The following is a 26,441-nucleotide window of genomic DNA, read 5'->3' as shown; positions in this document are numbered from 1 at the left end:
AGAAACATGTTTGTATCAGTAAAATCTGAGTTAGCTAACCCACAGTGGCTCAGCAGGGAATAAAGGGGCTGGAAGACATGCACACACACCTGTATCATATGGGACTATGTACCCTGAAATGCCCCTCATGAAAAGATCTGAGAAGGAAAAGGAGAAGATAATGTGGGTACAGAGACATGAATAACGGGTTCCATCTACACTGCCAAAAACCTGCCCCCAAAGACCACAATGCACCAAATGAGTACCATGTACTAGCCTGCCTGGTGCTCTAGCAAGGATGAAACATAGACAGCTGCCAAAGTAACTAACTAAGTATTAATCACATTGTGTGTGGATAGAAGCTGCTTTTAGAATCAACCATGAAATTAACTGGTTACGAACCCAGTTAAATGTTTCTGTAGAAACAGGGCTCTAATGTTCAGTTCCTACTATATGTACATCCATTCCATTTACAAGATTTCAAAGTCACCACTCTTCTTTGCTACTCCATTTGTGGGACAACATCAGATAGCATGCACTTTCTCCTCCCCCACAATCAATGTTTCTTTCCAGAAAAGAATGACTTCTTGAAGCAGCGAAAGCTAATTCTGCTATGAAGGTTGACTGGTCTCCCGTCTCAGGATTTTAACAAATAAAGGAAAAGCAGTGATGGTACTTTAGGTTCTTTGCCAGACTGTGTTGAGGATTCCAACATTTAACATGTCTCCACATCCACACAATTCCCTACAAGAGTACTGGACTCTTTTGGAGGGGATAGTTCAAGTTTAAGATTAATATTTATTATTTGTATTGTAGTGGTGCAAAGAAAGCAGGGCTTCACTATGCTAGACGCTGTACAGAACAAAGAGATGGCCCCTGCCCTGAAAGCCTTATAATCTAAGTTAGCTGATCTCAATTTTAAAATCTGTTCTGCATGGTATGCAAGCTGAGTCATTTCATGGCACAGATAGGTAAATTGACATATTACTGTTGCAACTACATACATTACTGGACATATAACTAGGTTACAAGGACAGGGTATTTTTAAAATTTACAGGTCATACTGGAAAGTAGGGTTTTTTTCTTTTAATGTCAAGATTTCTTTTTTTTTTTTTTTTAAATTAAAAAGAACACAAATACTAGTTTTGTAAAATAACAGCTATGGAGCAAATGCTGAGGGCTGTGACTACAGCACAGAACTGATGCAGTTCTACTGAACTGGGGACGAGGCAGAATGCCAGGAGGCTGCCCATGGGGCCTGTGGAACTGTACATATAGTAACCCCAAATGAATAATCTGATCAGCATGCTACACCCATCTCTTCATACTATTGTGAACTGTTATTCCTCCATAGACTTTAACAAAACAAACAATTTTAAAAGGGACTGCGCTTCTGCTGCCCTCCCCATAAGACAAGAGTAGAGAACCATTGTCCCAGGCCTCACAGAAAGAGCCAGCAATCTAGTCTAGTGGCCAAAGTAAGGAGGAGGAATGGTGTTTGCTGGCGTATTGGGCTTTCATTGCTACTCACTGGTGCCCAATATCCTATTCTCCACCATTTGATACTGAATATTCATTTTTATTTTAAAGAGAATTCTCTCTGTGCCAGTCTGTATTTTACAATCAATCAATGAACAAGCTCAAGGAAGCAAGGCTACTAAAATATCCAGACTTTTATATTTTTACCATGTCAGTAACGCTTTTCAGAAAATAAATCCTACTGATTCTCATAAAACTTGCAACTGCTAACCTGAATAACTTGATAGCAGCAGACAATGTCCTCAGAAGCAGCTGTTCTCTCACCTGAGCCTCTAACACTGAGGCACTGCATCAGCATCAACTGGGTTTAAATACCTTACAGTGACAGAAGAAATAACATGAGCGGAACAAAAGTTATAGCGTGATTTCTAACAAAATAAATGTGAGTACATTATCAACAGACATCTTAGAAACCATACATACTGGTGGGTAGCATTCGCAAAGCCAGTACATTTAAGGGTTTGGTTAATGTAATGTAATGGAAGCTGCCATTGGTATGTTATGATCAGGTATCACATGCAAAAGTTAAACTTACACCCAAGTTCATGGACCACACAAGGTAAGTGTATATTAACAAGACCAACTGCTTTCCTTACATTATTTACATGTAGATCCCTGCCTACCAATTCTCAGCTTAATGTCTTGAGCCTGTTAGGTGTTGAACTCCGTCAATTCCCAATGAAATTAATGAGAGCTGACGGTCTCCAGCATCTGGCAGCATCCGGCCTTAAATTTGCAGCTGACACAGACAGTTATCTGGCAAACCTCACGATGACTAAAACAACCATTTGCTCATTTTGGTCTTTTCAACAGAAGCTCCCACAATCTGAGTGTACAGGCTTAGGTTTGTTTATAGAATTGATCGTTTATTAAAAAACTTCACACAGCCTTCTGTGCACTAAGTATTAATTACAGCCTATTGCGCATAAGATGTCCTTCAAATTTCTCAACTTTATCTTTAGATATAACATAAGGGCATTATGGAGGCTAACCTTAGGCTAGCATCTGGTGGGACACAGTGCTAGTAGAAGTACCAGCAGCAGTTCCAAGTAGACTTTATTTCAGCGAAGAAGTCTCCCTCATTTTAAAGTGAACAATTATTATTCTGTTGCATTTGACCTAATATCCCTAGATGAATTCTCTGATCATAAGGGAGAAAATTAAAGACGGAGGGCTTCATTGCATAGCATGCACTACCGTATCTCGGAAAACATGACTACTGCTATAAACCCCTTAGGCGTGAGGGAAGTAGTACTTCCTTGCATCAGTTCTAATAAGGAAGTCAGATATATGAATAGCCAGTTGCAGACAGTTTATCAGCTTTCCCCAGAACTTTTTTTGCTTTATAGTTTGTGAAATTTTTCTAGGTAGTACAATACAGATAACGATCATGTAACAAACTTTACATGTATACATATTACACACAGAAAACCATCTTAAAAGAATGGTAAGGTTGCAGAGTCAGGCACTCGCAAGTTAGGAAATGTCAGAATTTAGATTGCCTGTGCAACTTTAATTTGCTCCCGTTGTGCATATGCATTATGAGAAAGTCTTTAATAGCATGATCACATAGTAGACCTACTACTTTTTCCCCTCAGGACCCCTGCTCATTCATTGCACAAAAAAGCCCGGTTCCGGAGAGGAATCAGGGCTGTGCCGTGAAAGAGACTGTTGTCTCTAGGGCAACATTTAGCTGCTTTAACTAGGAGACCATCCCTTTCTTTTTGTAGTTCCCAGCCTCATTCGTGACACACCTTCCAGCTTCTGCAACAAGTGAGACAGGTTTTAGATTAGATGCTCCTATGCCTGGTGACCCATTACCCAAAAATCAATCAGTGTCAACACAGAGATTTAAATAATGAGAGGTGTAAACTAAAACCAATGTGGTTATTTTGGTGCAAGTTTGCATGCGGATAAAGCCCATATGGAGAATTTCACGTCCACAAAGATCCTTCATTCTCCCCTTTTGAAGTCTGAACAGTTAGTTGCCACTTTGAAAATACAGTTCTACCTTATCCCTTCTTGATTTCTCAACACAAAAAGACATCAGGGACAAAACATACAGTCAGGTTATGCCCATGGTCTAGACAACAAAAATCAAATAAGGTCTTAAAGTAACTGAAGACAATTTTGAAGTTATAGAAGCCTGCACACAAAGATGACTGCCTAAAGGGGTGTTACGTTATTGGTCTCCAAGAAGAAATTGTCTGTCTGCTGCATAGCAAAGTCCTGTCCTCCCAAACACAAAACAAAAATGTATTATTCATGGGTGGAGTGGTATAAAGGTTTTACCAGCGTGAGTTTGGAATATTAGTGTTACTCACAGGTGAGTTATGCTGGCCACCCCCACACCAATGCTATTAAAACACTTATCCCACACTATGCCATCACGTACTCTGTATGTCACATTACAGAAGAACCACTATAGGAATATTTTAGAGTTTAAAACAAGTTGGGGCTGTATTTCTTAATCCCTCTACCTGTAAACCCAGCTGCCTTAGTTATAATGAATCCAACTATACAGAATGGAGACGAAGCCATTAAAACCTCTAAAAATGACAGAATAGTTTTCCTATGCATAAAAAAGGTCTCAATTTTCATATCTGATGTTTTGAGACCTCCTAGGGTTAGAAGTGAAAGCCGTACCCCAGTGGGAATCGGGAAAGCCACCTTTTCCAACTGTATATCTAGCCTTACAGGAGCCTGAAATGTCAGACTTTAAAAAGTTGTATCTATTCTAGGTATAGAAAACCCATTCATTTTGGAGGAAATACGCTACACTTGGGGAGAGGTATCCAGAAGTCATTTGTATGAAGTGGTAATCGCCCATCTGTTCACAATCACAGATTGCCCTGGATACAAGGTTCCTTTTATGGCTAGGAAAATCTGGCATCAAGTCCTTTGTTTGCAGGCTGGTGAGTTATCACATAAATTCAGCCCATGTTCTTTCTGCCTCTCCTGTACTGGTTATACCAGTTTTATGTTGTAGGAGAAATCAGAAAATGACTGCTTGGGCTTGTAGCTCATCTCACTGTGTTGATATATCTAGCATGACCCTATCCGTTGGCTCACTGAAAATCTTGCTCCAAGAGAACCTTAAGGCCACCAGTATATATTTCACCTGTACATCTGCCTTCCAAGTTGAAAGACACATCAGAGTACATGACCCTGGGTGAAAAATGAAATGAAGCACATCCAAAGATGTCAGTTATGAATACTGCTCTTTTGTAAAGGAGGCACCAGTTCATGGATCTTTTTCTAGAGCCTCTGAAATAGATATGTCCACACCAGGGCTGCCTTCATACAGCAAGAAGCGCTACAGATGCCACTGAAGTTCCTGCTTAGTGAAGAATCCACTCACCCCTCAATAGGATCCTTGGATAAAAAAAAATTGTCCTATGTGGGAATGATCATATTTCACTAGGGAAGAAAGAGCTATGTCTGCGTTAAGGGTAACCAGACTAGATTTGTTTTGCTTTACTTTATAAAAATGTGTTGCCTACCTACTCAAGCACTTAGATTTTGTGGGAAATTCCCATTTAGATCTGGTTGCATTCTCTAGTACTGAGTAGAGAGGAGAAGCTGGATCCAGTTTTGACCCAGAGAGAAAATATTTTCTTGTTTTCCTCTCTCTCTGGGTACTTGTCAAGTAGAATGGCAAGATTGAAAGCATCATGTAAACATTGTCTCAAGACAGCCTAGAGCAAATAGTTCATCTTGCGCCTGTCTTCCTCGGGCCTCTGGCTCCAGTTCAGAAAGCTGTCCTTTCCACAAAGACTCACATTGCTTACTGTATTTGGCATGCTCTCTTTTTTTCTCTTGGAGTTACTGTGCCTGGATTGATTAGGTACAGAGGGATCCAAAGAGCAAAAGGGTCTTCTCCTTTTGGATCTTGTCTTTCCAAAGACTCGTGCCATTTAAAGGTCACATCCTTCAGAAAGTGGAGCTTATGCCCTGCCAGTGATTGACAAATGTGATTCTGCCACCGAGGTTGCAAGCAACAGTTGAAACCCAGTGTAGAACACACTGATCTTGCTGAAGAAATCCAACTTCACTTTCAGATCGACATGTATCTGCGTAACTGGAAGACAGAAAAATATCTTATGATAAAGTAAACATATTTGATCTAGAAATCAATGAGACACAAACACGGGACTCCATGATGCCATTTTTAGTCACTTTTCAAACACCTCCAAGGCAGAATAATCTGATTAAGCTCACTATCAAGTTAAGGCATCCATGGGAACTCCTGGTCATATTCAGTGGCAGCCACTGATGTCAATAGCAGCTGGTTTAACTGCATGATATTGACTACATAGTCACAGCATCAGTGTTTAATAAATCATTTATGTAAAACAATCTACCTTAAGTATTTACAGCAAGTCAGTTAACACAGCACCGAGGTGGCGAGACAGTGGGCTAAGAAGGGCAGGATTCCAGAACCACAGTGGGTGCCCTCTTACATAGCTTCCACCACAAATGATTGTGAGAACAGAACCAAGGATCTTCACCAACAACAGCCCAAATCTCTACCGAGCTAAAGGAGAAACAGCGATAGCATGCTCTTATCTACTATGTGGAACAGCCACAAGCAGGAAACATGACACCTTGAGCCAAAGTGAAACCCTTGCCTAAAAAGCAGGTGAGGTGACCTGCAAAAAGGGGGGTAAATGGGTTTAGGGCCTTTTTTGTTAATTTATGTTGTACAAAAAGGCCTGATCGGTTTGTTTTAAAAAAATGTTTTGCTTCTTGTTAAATTAGAAATATCAGGAATGTCTGGCCTGATTTTGTTGGAGGTCTCTTTGGAGGATGCAGAGATCTGGAATAGGCGCTTTTACAGTCCTTAACTGAAGAGGCAGAATACTGGATTTTTGACAAAAGTTTTTTCTTAAGTATTTCTTAGGCACTTGAGTTGAATAAAAACATTAATAAAAACAAAAATTAAAGTCTAGATAGAAATCACTTTATCAGTTAATCAGATTTCACTTGTTTGTCACTGGTAATGCAGTAATTCTACTATTTTTCCAGTCATCAACAAAGCCTTCCAAGACAAACAGTAGGTGAGACCTGCATTTGTGAAGTAAAGCACAAGCAGAAAACAAAAAAACCCCAAACAACTTGCAGGCCTGCTGGGTACATCATGAAGAACCAAAAGCAGCAGTTTTTAGCCCACCTCTAACATAAAAACAAATTCTATTCAAATGATGAGTAGCTAGCCAGCTGATGAATGTATTTCCAATTTAGGATGAAACGTGCTAAAATAAAGCTATCAATCCATTTGTGTATATGAATACTGTAAATAATTCTATGTGGTTTTCTACAGCTATTCACAGTGTGACTTTAAAATGTAATTTTATTATGATTACAGCCCTTACCAAAGTTTATGTTTCATAAAGAAATATACAGGTAGTCACTTGCAGTAATTTTATAAAGTTGAGATGCAAAATCTTTTTAAAAAAGTTTAAAACATGTCAGATTAGAGAAACCCTGAAATAAACAGTAACAAATATGGAAAAATATGAAGGGAACATTAGGATATTAAAAAGTAACTTTTTCATGTAATGGTTTAAGTGCAGTTTGTGTACTAATTCTACAGGATGTGAGCATAATGTTCTCTCTTTAAGGGAGGAAGGATGGTTTTGTGGTTAAGGCATACGACTAGAAGTCAGGAGCTCTGCATTCTATTCCTAGCTCTCCCACAGACCTTATGTGACATTGAAAAAAGTCACTTAACCTCTTTGTACTCAAGTTTCCACATCTGGAAGGTGAGAATAATATTACCTGACAGGTAAAACTAAATTACTGTTTGGGAAATGTGCTACGAGCCTCATTGGGAAGATGTTAGAAATGCAAAGTATTACCATAAAAGTGTATTATTGGGTTCCATGGAAAAAAAGAAATGGCCAATGGTTTGAATATAGAATTAGTATGTAACTAGAAACATCATCCAAAGTCTTCCTCAGACTTATTGTATGACATCAGGAAAATTCACTGAAATTTCTCTATCCCTCTGTTTGTCTCTCATCTGAAAAGAGAAATACTTCTCTACCTCACAGGATTGTTGTGTTATCTTTGAAAATGTAAGTTTTCTTACTACTGTTTTCCTCCCCCTTCCCTTTTATAAGGAAATTAAGCTATTCAAGCAACCCCCAACCAAACACACATTTAAAAATATGGTTTTAGTAATTTCCTAACTTTTATATATTACTGCATCCATTTATTTATATAATTTATATAATTTATATAAATAAATAATTTATATAATTAAAGCAGCTGATCATTTGATTCTTGTGTATAAAAAAGGGGGAAAACATTCGGGTAAAAGCTAAAGGGACAATAATTTAGTGCAGACTGAGAAGATTAAACATCCCATACAATAAACTACAGTAAATGGTGCATTTACAAGAGAATGTTTATTTTCATTCCTGGGAAATATTTTATCTCATTTTACAAATTCTCATGGTAAGCAAATCCTCCTCTTTGCAGCATGCCTTGGAACCAGCAAGTTCCAAAGGAGTTTTCAAAAATCTATCAAGCTATAGGATTATTGTGTGTGTTTTTCTACCAGTCCTGCTGTTGCTGTCTATGAGCTTCAACTCTTCAGATTAATCCACTGCAGCAGCAGGGATTTTGCAGCATTACAGGAGCGGGCAGGGAGGGAGGAGTGACCTTAGAATACCTTGGAGATATATTGAGTAAATTGTATATAAGCCAGGCATGCTGTCCTGAGGTGACACTCACTGAAAAGCAAAATGCAGGCTCCCCAATAACCTGCTGGAAAGCAAGAGGTCCCTTTAGGACACAGTATAATTTAGGTAAATGTCATTTCTTACAGCTGTTTCCAAACCCATTCCAGGCACATTAATCCTCAATCTCCCCACAAAATGCCTCCCATCCCCACCCCCATTTTTAGAGCCTCCCAGTAAAGTACCATTTTCCTCAGTAGCATATGGCTCCCCTGTCAGCCACAGGCTACCCAAGGCAAGGTAGGTGGTACCTGCCCCCCCAGCCTTCTTTCCCTCCGCCCATCTCCATTAACGATATCCCCCTCCCTCTAAATCAAACACATTCCCCATCCGTTTCCTTCTCCCTCCCAAGGTCTCCCAATTAAAGGGGACTATGGAGTCTGTCCTGCGCTCCATCCCAGCTTTCCAATGATAAGCGCCCGCCCACCCTGCCCTACCCTAGAAGAGCTTTATTGCAACCTTTCCTCAGCGGGTCCCTGCACCACCGCAATATCCCTGTAAAAGCTGCCCCGCACCGTCTCCCCACACAGCCTCCCATTAAGAAGGGTCCTGACTCCTGCTCCTTTGCTTCTCCCAACCTATTTCGCCCCTTCCCCTGCACGCAGGCGCCTCAGTCAGAAAACACACGCGCTCTGATTATCGCAGCGTCGTTCCCTCCCCATAAACAGAACAAGTCGGGACCCCGCCCTCTCGCCAGCCCCAGCCACTGAAGCCTCCCAGGCCGTGCATCCTTCCCTCCCCCGCCGGCAAGCCGCCTGCGAGCTGCCCCAGCTCCTCCTCTGCTGCGAGCTCCGCGCGCCTCCAGCTGAGGCTCCCGCGCCGGCCAACGTTCGACAGCCCGCACCCCGGCCTCGTCCAGCGTCTGCCGAACCTCTCCACCGTCCGCGGCGAGCAGCGCAGGCGCAGTTTGGGCAGGGTTTAGGGATAAGGGAGGAGGGAGGATCCTCACGGACAATCTCTTCCCTCCCACCCCCAAGGCAACCAATCAAACAGCCCCGGCGTCCAAGGGGCGGGGCGCCCGGTTCATAGAACGCGACGGCGGCGTCTCATTCGTGCCGCGCGAGGCAGGCTGGGAATTGTAGTTTCTCCTCTCCCAGCCGTAGCCATTTTGTGGTGAAGGGAACTACAACTTTCCTAGAGACCAAGGACCATTACGAGGGAGGCACGCGGAGTTCCCGCGGCGCGTTGGCCGGCGACGCTCGGTGCTGATAGCCCGGCGGGGCCCGGCGCGTGCAGCGTGGGGCATGTGACGAGACGAGCGGCTCGCGCGGGGCAAGAGGATAATTCAAGAGCTTTGCAGACAGGGCGGGGGGGAGGGGGCGAGCGAGCCAGCCAGCCGCGCGCTAGGGATCGTCGCCCAATTCCCCGCTCTTCGCTCTGCTCCGCTCCGTCGCAGGGGCTCGGCCGAGGCGGCGGCTCGCCAGAGGCCAGTCTTGAATGCGAAAAGGAGGCGCAGGTGTCTGACGTTACTTTGCGCTGCACGAGGCGCTCTGCTGGGCCGGCTTCGGCTGCTGAATGCAGCTCGGCGGGGGCTTGCGGCCGGGGGCCTGGGTGAGAATTGAGGCCAAGCCCTAACCGAGAGATTAAAAAAAAAAAAAAAAAAAAAACCCAGGTCCATTTAAAGTTGCTGCTGGATCGCGGCTCTCATTGGTTAGGGGAGCGCTAGAGGAGCAGGGACACACACAGTGCATGCAGCCTTCACTGCTGCTGCTGCGCTGCTGCTGCTGGAGTTGTCTACTGCTGCTTTCCCTTGCTGCAGCAGCACAAACGTGACTTCCAACCTTTTTATTTTATCTTCTCCCTTCAATCCCTTTTCTCTTGCAAGATGTAACTACAGCTCAGACACTAAGGACCTACGGATCGCTTAGGTGGCTTGGGAAAGAGAAAAGGGGAGATCAAGGGCGTCGTTTTTTTTCTGTTAGGGGGAAAAATTCCATTATGAATGTTTCTCTAAAGTGATTTTTTGTTTGTTTGCTTCGCATTCGTCTCTCTCTCTCTTTTTCCCCCCATTCCCCATATCTCGGATTTATCGCAAAGAAAATCACGCTGTGAGGAAAGAAAGTCGGATTACAAGATACTACTAAAAACAAAAACTGGATTTTTTGGGGGTATTTAAAAAAAAAATTGGTGCGTCTTAAATTCATGAAGGAATTGTTCCCTTTTGCAATCAGAATTTGGATACCAGAATGAGTAAAGAAAGACCCAAGAGGAATATAATTCAAAAGAAATACGTAAGTGATCATAACATATATCATTTGACTCCCAGTTTTAGGAAATGGCAGTGAATGTCAAGTTTATACCTAATCCTGCAGCTATAAAGGTTTGAAACAAATGTCTAGTAGTACTGATTTTTATTTTCCTTAGGTGTGGGGAAGTTTCATACACCCTTTTTAATTGCAAAACCGGTTTGGTTCTAAAGCCAGATTTGTGTACCGATACCTCAAGTGAATAAATGTATTGACCTCAAATGACACAATCATAATCTAGTTTTAGATGAAAGGCAGGGAGCTCAGGGGGGCTGCTACGATAATGTAACTAAACTGCATTTTCAAGTAGCTTTATTAATAATGCACTTTACATGCAAAAGAACATTTTATATATGTGTGTTTATAGTCCTATTTAGTAATGGTTGTTGAAAGCCCTTTAAATTGAAATCGAATGTCTGGTTATGGCGAGCTTGTTTCTTGCACTACCACATCAAATATAATATATATGATCGTTTGCTTATCTGCCTTGTAATAGAAACCAAACCAGTTGGGGATCATGTTACAGAGAATGCGTTTGTTAGTATTGACTTTAATAATGGGGAAATGGCTTGATTTAGTTTAAAAATGCATGATGGTGTCTCGAAATGCTAGAAGAATATGGTATAGTTCAGGCTGTACACCTATCTCTGTTCTTATAAAATCGCTTAACCAGACCCTTGTAATTGTCTAATCCTTTAAACATATAAATTTGTAGGGATAGTTGGATTTTGGTCCTGCTTCAGCTGCGTTTTGATTAGCATAGAGGAGTCTTTAAGTTTGGAAAAACCGAGGGGATTCGTCAGATATGCAGCAGAACTATAATGATTTTTATCTGCATATTAAAAATTAAATATTTCATTTTGGTCAGAAAATGCTTGCTTCAAGCTAGATTAGATGCAACACTTTTTTTAAAAAAAAGTTGTATATACTATATTATCATTTATGGCTTTTTTTCCCCCCCTGTGGGGACGTTTCTTTGGGGGAATGACCTTCGGGACTCTTTACCTTGTTTTTAAATAGATTTAATAAAAGCTACGATTTACTGAAGATGCGTATTTCTATCGTTGTTTGTCTCTTTAAAATATAATTTAGAGAAATGAGAGGTTAGACAAAAATTAAAAAACTTAAAGCTATTCTGCACTGAATTTACGAATTAAAAATACATCCGCATTGCAGAGGAATTGGGAGTCTGAACCGGACTAGTTTAAAGTATTGCATCGAAAGAGGAACATTGTCTAGAAAGTCTAATGAAACATATAAGACGTGCACGTTTCCCAGGCAGTGAAACAAAGCGGAATGGGGGAAGAATTTGTAGTGTTTAATTAAAATAAAATAACCTATTATTTTTAAAGCCACTCCACGTCTGTACGAGTGCACAATGGAACCTTCCTCTGGTTTTGCCTGTAGTGCTTCTTAAAAAATTAATAAAACTACTGTCACCCCTTCTAGCCCCAGAGGAAAGGTAGGAGAGACACGTGAGCATGGTAGGGAGACAATGTATCCTGTGTTCACAAGTTTAACTCTGTGGAATGGAGGGAAATCGCTTGGGTGGGGGGCAAGGGAGTGCAGGTTACTGTGTTCCTCAGTGTGTGGGGACGTGTGTGTGTGGGGGGGGGGGGGGACGTGTGGGTTGCTGCACTAGTGCAGTGAGTAGCAGGCACAGACAGCAAGCATGGCTGCTGCTGCTCTGGGCCGGCCTGGTGTGTTTCCCATGCATCCTCTAGAGCAGCGGCAACAGGTTAAGCGGAATGTCAGTACAAGCCCCTGGGTTCCCGGCCACTCAGCCCAGTCGGGGCCAGGTTCTTGTTGTTCTTGTGACGTCACAAAGGGACGGACCAGGGCTCGGTGGAATCTTCGTCTCATCAATGTTCTGATTTCCTCCTCCCCCTCCTCTGTGACGTCAAACGTGCGTGAGGCGGGCCGCTTAGGCTGGGGAAGAGGGGGAGTCGCTAGGGCACTGGCTGCTGCTACTGGGGAGGATGCGGCTCTGGCACCCAGCACTGTTCTGTCCTCTTACCAGGTGAGCAGGTGTAGCAAGCATTGCATACACAGCAACTTCTCTCAGCCTCTTCCTCCCTTCCCATTAGGTGGAGTCTGAGCCTATTTAATTTGGTCTAGTTCAGATCGGGGAGCTAATCTACTTCATCTTTGGGTAGGAGGCACACTTTCCTCATGCCCTTTAAAAAGAAAGGGTTAGTCATTCTGTTTTTCCTGCGTGGTATATCTTGACATGGTAAGGCAGAGGCACTCCTGTGTGTGTTGGTGGCACAGTTGTATTGGTGGTGAAGTTGTACCGTTAGAGCACGGCACCTTTCTTTTTCCTGCAGCTTTTTAAGTATTGCAGTGTCACAGTAGAGTATCCTGGGCAGCATCTTTCCTTTAACACACACAGATGTGCACCCACTCAAGTCTTTTGTCTGCATGTTTCAGTCCCAGGCAGGATCACTCACACCCCAGGTTTCAACCACAGCTCTCAAAGGGCCTCCATTTCCCAGCCTCTTGATTTAAGACTTGATTTAAAAATATGAAAAAGGTCGTTTGCCTTTGATTGTGTACACTAACTTTTTTCCCTGAGCTAATCTCTTTCACATAGCATGTCCACCTGAACTCCCTCCCTCAGAGGGATGCTGTTGGTTTTATTTCACACAAAATCTTTCAAGCACTTCACAAATTGTGAGTCTGATTCCCCACTCCAATTGCTTTCAGGGTTTTGCTAGAAACTGGAAAATTTTGCTAGAGAATTTGTTTTACAGCTCATAGTCACTCAAAAAAGCAATCACTAATGTATTTTACTGTACTAAGCATTCTCCTGATCTCTGTCTATAGAAGAACTGGCTTGTAAAGGATTATGTTGTGTTCCTGTACTGGAGCAGAACAATGGTCCTCCTAGTGTCATAGATTGCCAAATATTACTGGCTGCATATGATGCTTTACTGCAAGTATGGATTTGAAGTAAGATATGATGTTTCTATAGCTATCGGTGACACAAGAAGGCAAATGTCAACTAATTGTCCAGTCAACGAAAAAAGGTATTGACTACCTGGCTCTGATTTTCGAATAACTGCAAGGACTGTCATGATGCAACCAGAGCCTTTTGATGGGTGCTGAAAAGTAGTAGTCTAAAATGTACCCTAAAAACAGAAAGACCCTGAGAACAATAAAATATAGCACAGTGTGTTAAGTCTGTTGCCTTGAGGCGTAACTTGCTGTTATGCAAATAATCATCATAACCAAAAGTTTATTTTAACTTCTAATGTATTACACTGGTAGTTGCTAATCCCAGAAAAAGGAAATTGATGTGTCTTATGATTTTTAAAATGTTTTCACTTCATTTAAAAAAAACAAGATAGATAGATAGATTTGTATGAGTCACTCGTTTCTTTTCACCCTCCTCCCTTTCACACATCTTTAAATATCAAATATTACCTTTTGGCTCAAACCTTGGAAAACTGACAGCATTGTAAAGCATCAGCTGTGAAGCCAGGCTGTGTTCAGTATGCACTTAGAATTAATAGTTCTTAAATAAAAATATTTGAAGTCTTAAATATAATTTCATAGGTGCATTTTTCTCTCCCTTTCTGTGATGTCTAATAGCAAATCCAATGTTCATTCTGATTTAGTTTATGAAGTAACAAACCTTTTTTTTACTGTAACAAAGTACCTGTGTAGTACTGCCATGGTAACAGATGGTGAAATATAATTAAGTAGTAATGACACCACTGTCTCCATGTGTGATTTGTTTCTCTGTCCTTGCAGGGGTAAAAGTGCTGTAGCTTGCCTTAAGGTGACATCTCCACATAAGGACAGACTGGGTTTGTCAAATCAGGGGTTCAAGGCCTAAAGAAAATTAGTACATTATAGAGGTCTGAAAAGACATTCATGTTGCAGTTTATGAATAACGCTTTTTACTGTGTAATCATACAATAGCCCTGTGACATCAATAGGAAAAAAAATTGCTTCATGTATCATTGAAATGTAGCCTTCTCTGGGATGGAACATTGGCAATGGCATCATAATGCACAAACAACAGCATGCAGTAGTTTGGGAAGCATGCTATACCAGAGCCAAGTGACACTGCAGAGGTAATTTATTTAGGTAAATGTAACTGTGCTGGATATTGGCAAGGCAGTTGGTGTTACCATCTTTGCACTCAAGTGCTATGAGATTTCTAACTCACAATTGGGTAGGGCCTCTGTGTTGTGTCGTCTTGGATGAGATGCAGTACTTGGTTTGGCACTGATATGGAGGACAGTGCTACTTACTGATTTACTGGCACCCTATTCTTCCTATGAAAGGAGGGGTGGAGCTACTCTATCCTGGATCAGCTTGTAGTCTTGGGGGATAGTTTTCCCAAATAAGGGGAGTTCAGTCCTTCTGTTGCCTTAGCCCAATTTAAGGGTGTGGAATAGGCTTTTCCAACAGTCCATTTACAGATAGTGCTTTCTCATGTCTGGCTGGGATTCTGTTTTGTGTTTTTGTTTTGTTTTGTGGTTTTTTTTGGTTTTTTTTTTTTAATAGTTTTTACAAGAATATATCTAGCCCTGGAAAGGACTCTGTAATCAGCCCTGAGTAGGGCCCTTGGTTAACATTATGGAGAAACTGCTGTTAAGTACCCAGTACTACAGCTATTCCACTCTCACTGAATTAAGACTATAGCTAATGGTTCATAATTGTTTTTGTGTTCATTGGGCACTTTCATTGCCTATAGTGAGGCTTGACAGGCCTACTAAGCTAGTATTAAAGATATAACTCCTCTTTCTTGAAGGAATAGAATAATCCTTAGCACTGTGTATGTTAAAGTGCGTTACAAACATTAACTGATCCTTGCAATGAGAGAGGTAAGATTTTTCCCCATTTTATTATTGAGAGACATAGATCTAAATGACTCAACTAGACACAGCATGTCAAGAGAACAGACATAACTAATATCCAGTGTTCCTGGATTCTGGTACCATACTCAGTCATCTAGATTACAGTCCTTCACTATGGTACACAACATCAGCTGTAAAAGCATTACTTTACATGGTTCAGCATTGCAGCCCCATTGCACTGTATGCTAAAAGTGTTCCTCTAACATAATGTAAAGAAATACTGAGGTGAGCCATTGTAAGTTTGTATTTAAGCATTTACGCTGTTTTTCTGTGTTTTATTTTAATGGAAATCTGATGTCCTGCAGGTGATAGAGATAATTTCTTATTATGATGACTTGGTGGAGGGAGTATTTAATTAAGCAGATCCTTCTCATACGCTGAAGCAAAAGGGACTTCGCAGGTTTAAAGTTCAGGTTTTGAAGTTTTTGTTTGTACATATTATTAATAGCCCAATTAATATAAATCTGAAACTACTGAGGGAAATCTATTCAGCATTTAAAAAGTTGAATAGCTACTTTTTATTTCATTCGGCTTGGACACTGAAAAATACTAGTCCCTTTCAGCTCTTCTTGTGCAGAACAATATTGCAGTATTTGGTTTGCAAGAATGCAGAGGAGGCTCAAAGGTGGAACTGCAAAGGGGGAAAGAAACATATTTTGCTTCTTTATTATCAGGAAGTCAGTGTTTTGTGATTCTGCAGATGTGGAATTTTCAAGAGAATAAATGCATTGCAGTAGAATCTAATTTTGCATTTAAAACTAGTACTAATTTTTTTTTCTAGGCCTTGTGGTTGTGAAAAAAGAATCCAAATGTAAACTAACTTGAACTGATGCACTGTCTGCCTGAGGGCACAGACAGCCTGAAACAATAGCTCTGATGGATTTTATTACCTTTCTTAATCTAAATGGGATGTCAGCTTTCAAGTCTAATATTGTAAATTTCAGTGTTGTCAAACCTGAACTGCTTACATATATTCCTAGGCATTAAGAGCCCCAAATATTCCTAGCCAATTTTTTCAGCTTTTCTGAACATTTTTATGATTCACCTATTAATTTTCAATACACAATTCTGCAGCACATAAAAATTTAGAAAGAGTGTAAAATTGAATTTAATATCAGATGATGAAATAACAGGAAACACTGTATTTATCACTCACTTTCATATTTAATTTGATCAAAAATCACAATTTAAAGAGGGGAAAAAATGAAGCTGCCACAGAATCTTTGAAGTGTTCAAAATATTTTCTATAACATTTAGGTCCAGTTTGCTGTGGAGAACATGGTGTTTAATTTAAGTTGCATATAAAGAGGGTACATAAAATATCTGCAGTTCCCCTAGCTCTTTTCTGAGGTGTGTGCTGGTTTGTCACTTTTAGGGATATTGAGTATAGTGTTCACTGTTTTTGCTACAGGACTTCATAGAGAACTAGAGAATTTTATTGGGAGCTTTCTTGGCTCTCATTTGAGAAGGCAGATGTATTTCAATCTTTCATAAAAAATACTCTGTTCTGAAGCATTTGTAGATGCAAACAAAAGTTTTAAGCTAATTGATTGAAAAGCTCTTCTTTCAGTTGCTCAGGTTTCACTCTTTCCTCTCTTGTAATGACGTTCTGCTAGTTCATGTTCAGAGTTTTCCTGTAAAAATAGAGCAAATGACACCTGGTATTTCCTGGTGTAGGGGTGACAGTGGGGGAGGGGAATAGAATAAAACTCTTTGAGGAGTGAACATTCAGGCCATACTTAAGCATCCTGAAGATATTCAACTTTTCCCTCTTGTTCTTCACTTTAATATTCAGATAAAGAGTCTGATCCTGTATGAGTCCTGATGCTTGTGCTCACAGTTCCTTATGTATGTAGCCCTGTTGATGTAAATGGGGCTATTCACAAGTAAAATGAAGCATGCACATAAGTGTTGGCAGGATGGGAGCCAAACATGTTCTGAACCAATCACATTTTACATTGACTGCAGTGGGGATCTTGGGTGCTCAGAAGCTCTTTAATATCAGGCCTAATTATGTTTTTGAATAATTTTAAATAGCTCATGGAAAAAATTCTAACTGGTATTAGGAGCTTAGCTTTTCAAAAACTAAATGTAGTACCTAAATACACTGCTTGCATGCACATAGTTTACATCTGTGTTTCTTATTTAGCCAAGAACTTTTTAGCTAGAAAAGCTCTGCTATTCTCTCCGCTCTAAAAATAAGGAATTCGCTCCTGCAGTTTTGACTTCTCTCTGGCCATCCTTCCCTTTCCCCTTCTGGAATTGCATTGATTTACTTTCTTTCCTTTTCTCTCTTAATCCTATATTCAATCTTTCTTTCAAGTCTCCACTAGAGATCAGGCCGGTAGAATGAAACCAATATCTAGTCAGTTTCAGTTTAGTGCCTGCAGGATCACAAATCGGGTGTGCAGTCAAATTAAGTGAAGTGGTGGTATGGTGGTTTAGCTGTGTTGGTCTCAGAATACCAGACAGACAGGTTCGGTGAGATAATACCTTTTGTTGGACCAACTTCTGTTGGTGAGAGGACAAGCTTTCAAGCGTATACAGCTGTGTAAGCTCAAAAACTTGTCTCTGTCACCAAGAGAAGTTGGTCCAGTAAATGATATTACCTCACTCACATCTATTTCTCAGCCCCTTAATGGGTCACCTCTACTTTCTAATGGCTGGGGGCAACTCAGATAATATAAGTCTCTTTGGAAAGTTGTCATGTTGCAAAGCCCTAACAATGCTTGTCCTCCTTCACCATGCCCTTTATTTTTCTGCTTTTCAATCTTCAAATCTGCTTTGCTAGTCTGACATCTTTTGGATGATGTAATGGTTACAGAAGATAGAATACTTGAAGTTCAAATGAATCAATGGTAAACTTATTTTTGTATACAGCACTGTGTTGACTGTCTAAAGATTATAAAATGCAAGAATAAAACTATGGGAGTTCACCCTGCAATAATATACTAAACTTAGTTTTACACTTGGATGCTGTGATATTTTAGAATTTAGAATACCTATAGAATCAATTCATTTTTATCTTCTGTTGCAGATTAGTTTGTAAGCCTGTATTCTCAAATTAAGAGAGAATGATGGAATTGAAAAAATTATCAGCAGTTTTAACTGATCTCTAGAAAGATGTATCTATGCATAAGCATTGTTTTACTGTACAGTTTTGCAATGAAAATAATCTAACTTCATTCTTTTACACAAGTTGATGTATGTGTAAATAAATATGCACTTTCCAGTATTTCTGTTTACACCAGAACAGAGTGGTATGTATACTTTTGTTTATTTACTCTCCTGACCAAGAGCAGGTAGAGGACAGGGACACAGAGAGGTACAAGAATCCCCCAAATTGAGAACCCCAGAGCGAATCCAATACCCTGTAGATACTGAGATGGCATGATGTTCTGCCCCTGGATTTTGCTGAGGAGTCGATGGTTTTGTATTGGTATTTGACCTGGTTTTTCTCCCCTAAATTTGACTGAGAAGGGAAGGGCTGTCTTCTCTCCCTTTCCCTATTTTCCTGCTTGTATGTGTCTGGTTGGTTTTGTTTTTGTTTTTTCCCCTTCTTCCACCTCCCCACAGGATCATGCCTTGCTCTGGTATCAGTAAATACTGGATAAATTCTACTCCTGTGCTGGGTGAACTTGACAGTCAGCAGGAATCTTTCCAGTCCCACTGCCGTGTTAGGAGCTCTATTGGAAGGGTATGCTCGCTATTTGCAGGCATTAAATTACCCTCTTCCCCTTTTCACAGAATAAAGATATGTGACAACATAAAATCAGAGGTCCAAGGCCAATCTATGGCCATGTCTACACTACAAAATGTCAGCCTAATTTATGTCAACATGCAATCACCACAGTTATTAAATCACTTGTGCATGTGCACGCTTGGCTCCTTGTGTTGGCGGTGCATGTCCTCACCAGGAGCACTTACATCGATTGTATTGTCCGTGTGGGACATTGTGGGATGGCTCCTGAAGCCAGTAACAGTCAACGTAAGCAACGCAGCGTCAATGCTGCCACTGCGTTACTCTACTTACATCATCCATGATTCTACACCACTTGGGGAGGTGGTGTTATTAAATCGGTGCAGAGGCACTTATGGTTGGCTGGAGCCAAATTTATGTGAAAACACCTCCACAGCTAGGTCAATGCAAGGCAGTTTACGTGGACCTAGACCAGGCCTGAATAACTAAGGCTATGTCTACACTACCCCTTTTGTCGGTATAACTTACCTTGCTCAGGGGTGTGAAAAAAAACACACACCCCAAGCAACATAAGTTACACCAACAGAAGAGCTGGTGTGGACAGTGGTATGTCAACAGGAGAGCTCTCCCCTGTCTCCACAGACCGGCTATATGAGAGATCTTACAGCAGCTCAGCTGCATCAGTACAGCTGTGGCAGTGTAAATTCTGTAGTATAGACATGGCCTAAGAGTTTGTAGCTGGGTGTGGTGGCAGCCTATCTTTTAAGAACACAAAAGGGAAGCGGAGAGAGTTGAAGTGCAGCACTGCCATAAACCTCACACAGCATTCAATTATTTTTGACGACAACACTGCTAAAATTTAACAGATGTCTGTGAATCTTGGACATGAGTTTGCTCAGCATTTAACCCTATTAAATGTTTGCAGTCATTTTTCATAGTTTTCATACTTGCGGTCTTAACTCTTAATGTGTTTTTGTTTATAAACTAGTCACCTGCATGCCCAAGAAGCTCTTATTCTAGAAGTTGCATTTGGGTTTCAAAAATTGCTGTGGCTCAAACCAGTTCATATTTTAGGATCTTTTTATAAGAGGGGTGGGGGTGTGTGTGTGTGTGTGTGTGTGTGTGTGTGTGTGTGTGTGTGTGTGTGTGTGTGTGTGTGTGTGTGTGTGTGTGTGTGTGTCCCAGTCCCAACATCTCCCTCTTTCCCCCCCCTCTTGACACATCAAAGTTGTAAGCCAAATCTCTCAGCTGTGGAGAGCCAAGAATGCACAAAAAAATCATAATACAAGTTTCTAGGCTGGATTGTATGCCAGATCATTTAACTCTTCTTAGCACAACTAGAAGTGGAATAGAATTGCATATGCTTCTGTTTCAAAGATACAAAGCTTAGGCCAATCTTTGAGTTTGCAAAACTGCAAGCCAAATGAAAAAAAAGAGCATTTTCTTTTCTGGTTGCAAAGCTGTCCAGTGGCCTGGCACATACTTCTTAACTGCAGTTCCTTTTTGGTAGAGGAATTACACTAAACTAAGGGACTTGAAGTGAATTTTCACCAGATAAGGATGGTGTAGATGTGAGTTGAAGATGTGGGGGTAGGGTGAGCGAGAGATGTGTGGGAGTGGCGCTCTCCTCTCCTCCCCCAGGTATAATGATGGTGATGGAGCTCATGGCTCCCTACAGACATCTGGAATTCCTATTGGATGACTAAGGAACATCCATTTCATTTTAAAAATATGAAGCAGAAGTTAATGTGTTTGGTTAGTAGTGATTTTAAATGTCTGTCTACTACTGAGGCCACTATCTTAGATTTGAAAAGCTCTTATCACTGTATTGTTTGCTTATAGTTATTTAAAATAATAGGTATGTCATCTATTTATAAGAAATGATCCCTATAGGCAAGATGTCCCCTAATCTGATTGTAACACTTATTTCTTCCATGTAAAAAATCACATATTGATTGTTTATAGCTGACAAGTAATTCTGAACTTGGCTTTTCTCTCTTTCAAATATTTACCTATAATGCCATGTCCTAATTAAACCACAGCTACATAAATGAAAAGTTGGAGAGGGAGACTTTGTTTGAACATTTAAAAAGGAATTTTAAATAGGTGGAGAAAGACGATGTCAGAGTGTGTGGCTCTAGGAATTCTCCTGCTCAGGATGGGTTTCAGTATGTGAGACTCAGCCTATGACAGTGATTCCCAACTTGCTTGTGGGCCACAAATATCATTTTTACAACCAGTTTATCAACTCATAAAAAATGTATTGACATGTACACCATTAAGGACTACAAATCACGACATATTTAAAGTAAACATTTTGATGCTACTGTGCTCATTTTTCCAATCACTATTTTACACCTACAAATTATTCACAGTATGTCACACATACACGGACAAAGCACTAGTGTAGATGAGTGACTGTCACTACACACTGAAGCACATGGCCTGGCAGCTAAGTCACGGAAGACACTGATTTTTAGAATCCTGCCCCTCTCCTCAAGCATGGTGGATCCTGGCTGCTCTGCTCCAAATTGTAAGGTGGTAATATAATTTTCCCCACTGATTTTTATCCTTGAATGGTACCATGTAAAATTAGGCAAATAATGCTAAGTTTTTTTTGTTTGTTTGTTTTTTTGTCAATCCTTGTTCACTTTATTTAAAAACATGGACTTGCTGTGGCCACGCTCACCTTTTTCACGTTCATTGTATGAACATTCATGCAATCCAGTCTCTTTGATATGAATGTTCAGGGAAAGTGAATTTCATAGTCCCATAACTAAGGATTCACAAAAATCACATTTTAGAGACTCATGTCCAAGTATTAACTTACGCACTCATCTAGCCAGGAAACAAAAAACAAAAAAATCATGTGAATTACATGTCCGACTGCATGAATAGTTATAATTAATGGACATTGAATACTCAGTCAATCCGCAGAGGAGATTAAAATTCACAAAAAATTGAACACTTCTTTTTTTTTCTTCTTCTTTTAAGGACAAACTTAAGGAAACTGAAGTCTGCTCATGGATATTCCACAAGCAGAAGGAGGCTAAATTATTTGTGACAAATATAGCTCCAGAGCTGAATGAACACTTTTTTTTTAATGAGATATGTTAATATTTGATGCATGCATTCTATGTACTTTTTCCTTGTTGTATTTTGTCTGTGTATTCGTGTTCGAACCACCTATCTATTCAGGCAGAAGTCTCCATTTAGATGCTTTTTCTGTTGAAAGAAGTCTCTTGGCTAAAGGAGATATTCAGTCTTCTGGCAAACTGCCACAAACAGCTATTTGTAAGAGAAAAGGTACAGTTGTCAGAGGGTCTGTTAGTGGGTTTTTTGTTTATGCTTTAGACAAAAGAACATACTACAGCATATGTATTAAATTTAACCTTTCTTTCATTTTAATGAAATTTTAAACTGAAACTAGCAAATATATAATGTAACAAACTTAAGTCCAGTTTTATCCGTATTAAACCCATGATGGGGTCCTTGTGTTGTGTTTTATCAGTGTCAGATAGTTTCTATACAATTACTGTTTACTGATCTAATTGTGATACGCACGGAACAAACATATAGCATAAAGAGCTTACATTCTAAATAGAAAAAACAGAGGCTGGATGGAGAAACCTAGATACAGAAAGCTGATACCCAGTGTGACCCTGGACAAGGTCAATGTCTATGCTGCATTTAAAAGGCTGTGACAGCAAGTCTGAGACTGGGTCTTCGGACTTGGGCTTCCACAATGGCACTAAAAATAGCTGTGTAGATGTTCAATCTCGAGCTCTGAAACCCACCCGTCTCACTGGGGCTTCAAAGCCTGAACCCAAATGTGTACACAGCTATTTTGATTGCTGTAGCATGAACCCGAGTCTGTAGACCAGGGCTCTGAGGCCATGTCTATACTGACGGCGGCAAATTCGCTGCTGCCAGATCGATCTTTCTGGATCGATTGAGCGGGTCTACACTGACCGCTCAATCGATCAGGAAGTCGACACTGGTAAACCACCCCCTCAAGTAGCGTAGTGCTGCGTCGATGGGAACGCTGTTCCCGTCGGCACAGCGCAGTGTAAACAGCACACAGAACTGAAGCAGAGCAGTCGACGTGAGTTACGCAAACTACTCTGCGTTGTTTGTGTAACTCCCATCGACTGCTGCCGAATCTCCAGGTAAGTGTAGACCAGGCCTGAGACTTGCTCTTGTGGTTTTAAAATATCGTGTAGGTATACCCTTGGAAGATCCTTAGCAGAGATGTGAATAAAACCACAGCACCCAGTCCAATGTCCTATCGAGTAGATCGTGCTGGCTGTCAACTTGTTGATATTTTTCTTACAGATAATTTCCTTTTGTTTAATATATAACAAATAAAGGAAATATTACCCGTAGTCAGTGAACTGAATTGTTTCTGTTCATCACGTCCTTTAAGATTTTAGAGATAGTAGAGCTCATCCTCTCATGCCTAGCTTTTATTCATAGGTTGGAAGAAGAACAATCTTTCTTGCTTTTTTGACTCCCGATTGGCTTATTAACTTTGAATGAACTAGTCATTGAACTGAATTTGTTGAATGCATTGAGATATTTTCTTTGCACCTGCAGAAGAAGCTACTTCTGTCAAAAGATGGCTTAGCACTTCAACAAACTCTGGTTCCAGATTCTTAGTCAGTGACTTTCACCAGTGCAGTGGTTTGACTTCATTTAAAATATAGCAGCAAATAAGTACTACCGAATATTATTTTTGTTTTACTTTAAATGATTTTAATAGATTAACCCTTAATATAAATTGTCAATTTGAAATTAATTTTAAATTGGTATATATTTTAAATAAATCTGTTTATTTTAATTTAAATTAAAATAAAATCAGATTTTTTTCTTTTATTTAAAAAAAAAATTTTTTTTTTTTTAGTCGACCATGTTGTTGGGATCTGCTTGCCCATTTCATCTGAGCCTCCCAGCAGCTTTGTTGAATTCCTCTATTTTTGTGTCCTGCTCCCCTTTCTGGAATATTGTAGAATTGACTGTGTGGACCACAAGTTCCGTGCCTCTGCTGTAGGGATCAGAAGCTTGCTTTCTTTGGAGCTTTTTCCTCCTATGATAATGTTCCTTTCTCGTGTCTGTCCAGCTGCGTGTACTTGTGCAATATCGTCAGGGCATTTTAATGGATTAAAATATAGCTTGGGAATGAGGTCTGCGGAATGTGCCTCCTTTCCAGTGATTTCTTTCAGTGGTACTTCAAAGGGCAGGCATTTGACCACTCCTGTGCTGCAAGTGTGACTGCAGTTACAGTTGCTTTGCTGTCTTCCACTTGCTGCAGCTACTCATTCATACACCTTTAAACTTCAGGGAAGTAGTCGTGCTGCCCAGCTCCATCTTCCAGCATGATTCTGAAGTGAAGGTTAGTACAAATGGGGAGAAAATGCCTAGAGTGTAGTACAATGCTGGAGTATTGCTGATACATGGCTGGCTCTTTGCCATGTGTTCCAAATTAAGCTCCAGTACCACCACCCATCTCTTTCTTCTTCTCCCTGTCACTATTCTGTCCCCTTGCTATGTTCTTCCTTTCCACCCTCTGTCTCCCGGAGCTATGGGCCATGTTTCCAGAAGGTTACCTGATGTGCAGCTGGGTTAGTGGAGGTGGGGGAAATGTGTTACAGTTATGATGTTTTGGAAGCATAGAATATACGGAGATTAGTATACTGAGATGCTGTTGATATATGGGATATTCAAAGACTGTTGTATTAATGCTCTATGTATCTTTATGGGCTGGTTAATGATTGTATCGTGGTGAACTAAAGGGTCTCTAAAGTCCCTTTTGGGGTAATTAAAGCAGAACACCAGTGCTGGTAATAGGTCTGTGGAAGTTCCACCCCCTGGGGAAATAGCATATAGTGATTTAAGCTGGTTCAAGAGACCTGGCAAGTAAAGAACTTGAAAGCGTATCAAGTGACTGCCCTGAAATAGGGAGAGAAATCGATCACACTCAATCCAAGAACTGACATGAAACTGTGATCGAGAGGGGCCCTGTGTGAAGGTCCTGAAGTACTTTAATCCTATCAAGGTCTCTATATGGACCCTGTGTGACAGCTGGTAAGTTACACCTGCATGTAAGTTGCTTATTGCTTTGATGTTTTGTCTGTTTATGCTTTGGTCTGAATAAATAGTTCTTCCTTTATGAAAGTTGACTGATCACTAGTTAGCCCTGTCACTGTCCTTGAGAGATCAGGACTGCAGGTATTAAACTAAAGCCAGACTTGCTGAGATAATCATTGAATTGCAGGAGTCTGCAACCTTAGTTTCTGGTCTGGAGGGAGAGGATTATGGGATCCTGCCCTCAGAAAAGGTGACTGCTAAGAGGCCTGATACCTAAGTGGGGCGCCCTTGAGACGTCAACAGATGGGTCAGAGGTGTAGTTACCTCCAAAAATGAGGAAAGAACCTTCTTTCAATCTCTTAAAACAGAAGTTACCCTTATATATACATGTTAGAAGTCTAAATAGTAAGCTAGTTGACCTTGAGTACCTGGTATTAAATAAGGATGTTGATATAACAGGCATCACAGACACTTGGTGGAACGATGATAATCAATGGGGCATGGTAATACTAGGGTACAAAATATATAGGAATGACAGAGTAGGTTGCACTGGTAGGTGAGTGGCACTATACATGAAAGAGAGCATAGAGTCAAATATAGTAAAAATCTTAAATGAGTCAAACTGTACCACAGAATCTCTCGGGATAGAAATTCCATGCTTGACTACTGGTATATTCCTACTGTTATAATCTTATCAAACACCTGACCAGGAAAGTGGTGGTGATGGTGAAGTGTTCAAGAAAATTAGAGAGGCTACAAAAACAGAAAACCCAATAATAATGGGGGATTTCAACTATCCCCATATTGACTAGGTGTATGTCCTCTCAGGATGGGATGCAGAGATAAAAGGTCTACACTCCATTAATGACTGCTTCTTGGATCAGGTAGTCCTGGAACCCACAAGGGAGAAGCAATTCTTGATTTTTAGTCCTAAGTAGAGCACATGGTCTGGTCCAAGAGGTGAATATAGCCGAACCGCTCAGTAGTAGCAACTATAATGTAATTAAACTTAATATACCTGGGGGAGAAGGGGAAATACACACCATGGTAGCATTTAACTTCAAAAGTGGAACTACACAAATATAAGGAGGCTATTAAATGGAAATTAAAAGGAACAATCACAACAGAAATGCCTGCAAGCTTCATGGAAACTATTTAAAAACATCATTATAGAAGCTCAAACTATACGTGTAACCCCCACTTGCGCTCCAGTGGAGCAAGAGAGGCGATTAGAGGAAAAAAGACATCCATTGCAAATTGGAAGTCAAATCCT

The 26,441-nt window shown here is 40.6% G+C and overlaps 1 protein-coding gene across 1 annotated transcript in view; it reads left to right on the top strand.

Annotated features, from left to right (window-relative positions):
• Window positions 1–9,361: 9,361 nt before the first annotated feature.
• JARID2 (jumonji and AT-rich interaction domain containing 2) overlaps window positions 9,362–26,441 on the top strand; it is a 300,414-nt gene continuing 283,334 nt past the window's right edge. Inside the window, 1 exon segment of the mRNA XM_067568345.1 lies at window positions 9,362–10,495. Coding sequence (XP_067424446.1) covers window positions 10,451–10,495 — 45 coding nt within the window. The 5' untranslated portion in view covers window positions 9,362–10,450.

Source organism: Emydura macquarii, unplaced genomic scaffold, assembly GCF_026122565.2.
Source record: "Emydura macquarii macquarii isolate MOO-44397 ecotype Brisbane River unplaced genomic scaffold, CSIRO-AGI_Emac_v2 contig_2890, whole genome shotgun sequence".
NCBI lineage: Eukaryota > Metazoa > Chordata > Testudines > Chelidae > Emydura > Emydura macquarii.
This window is presented reverse-complemented; position numbering and strand designations above follow the sequence as displayed.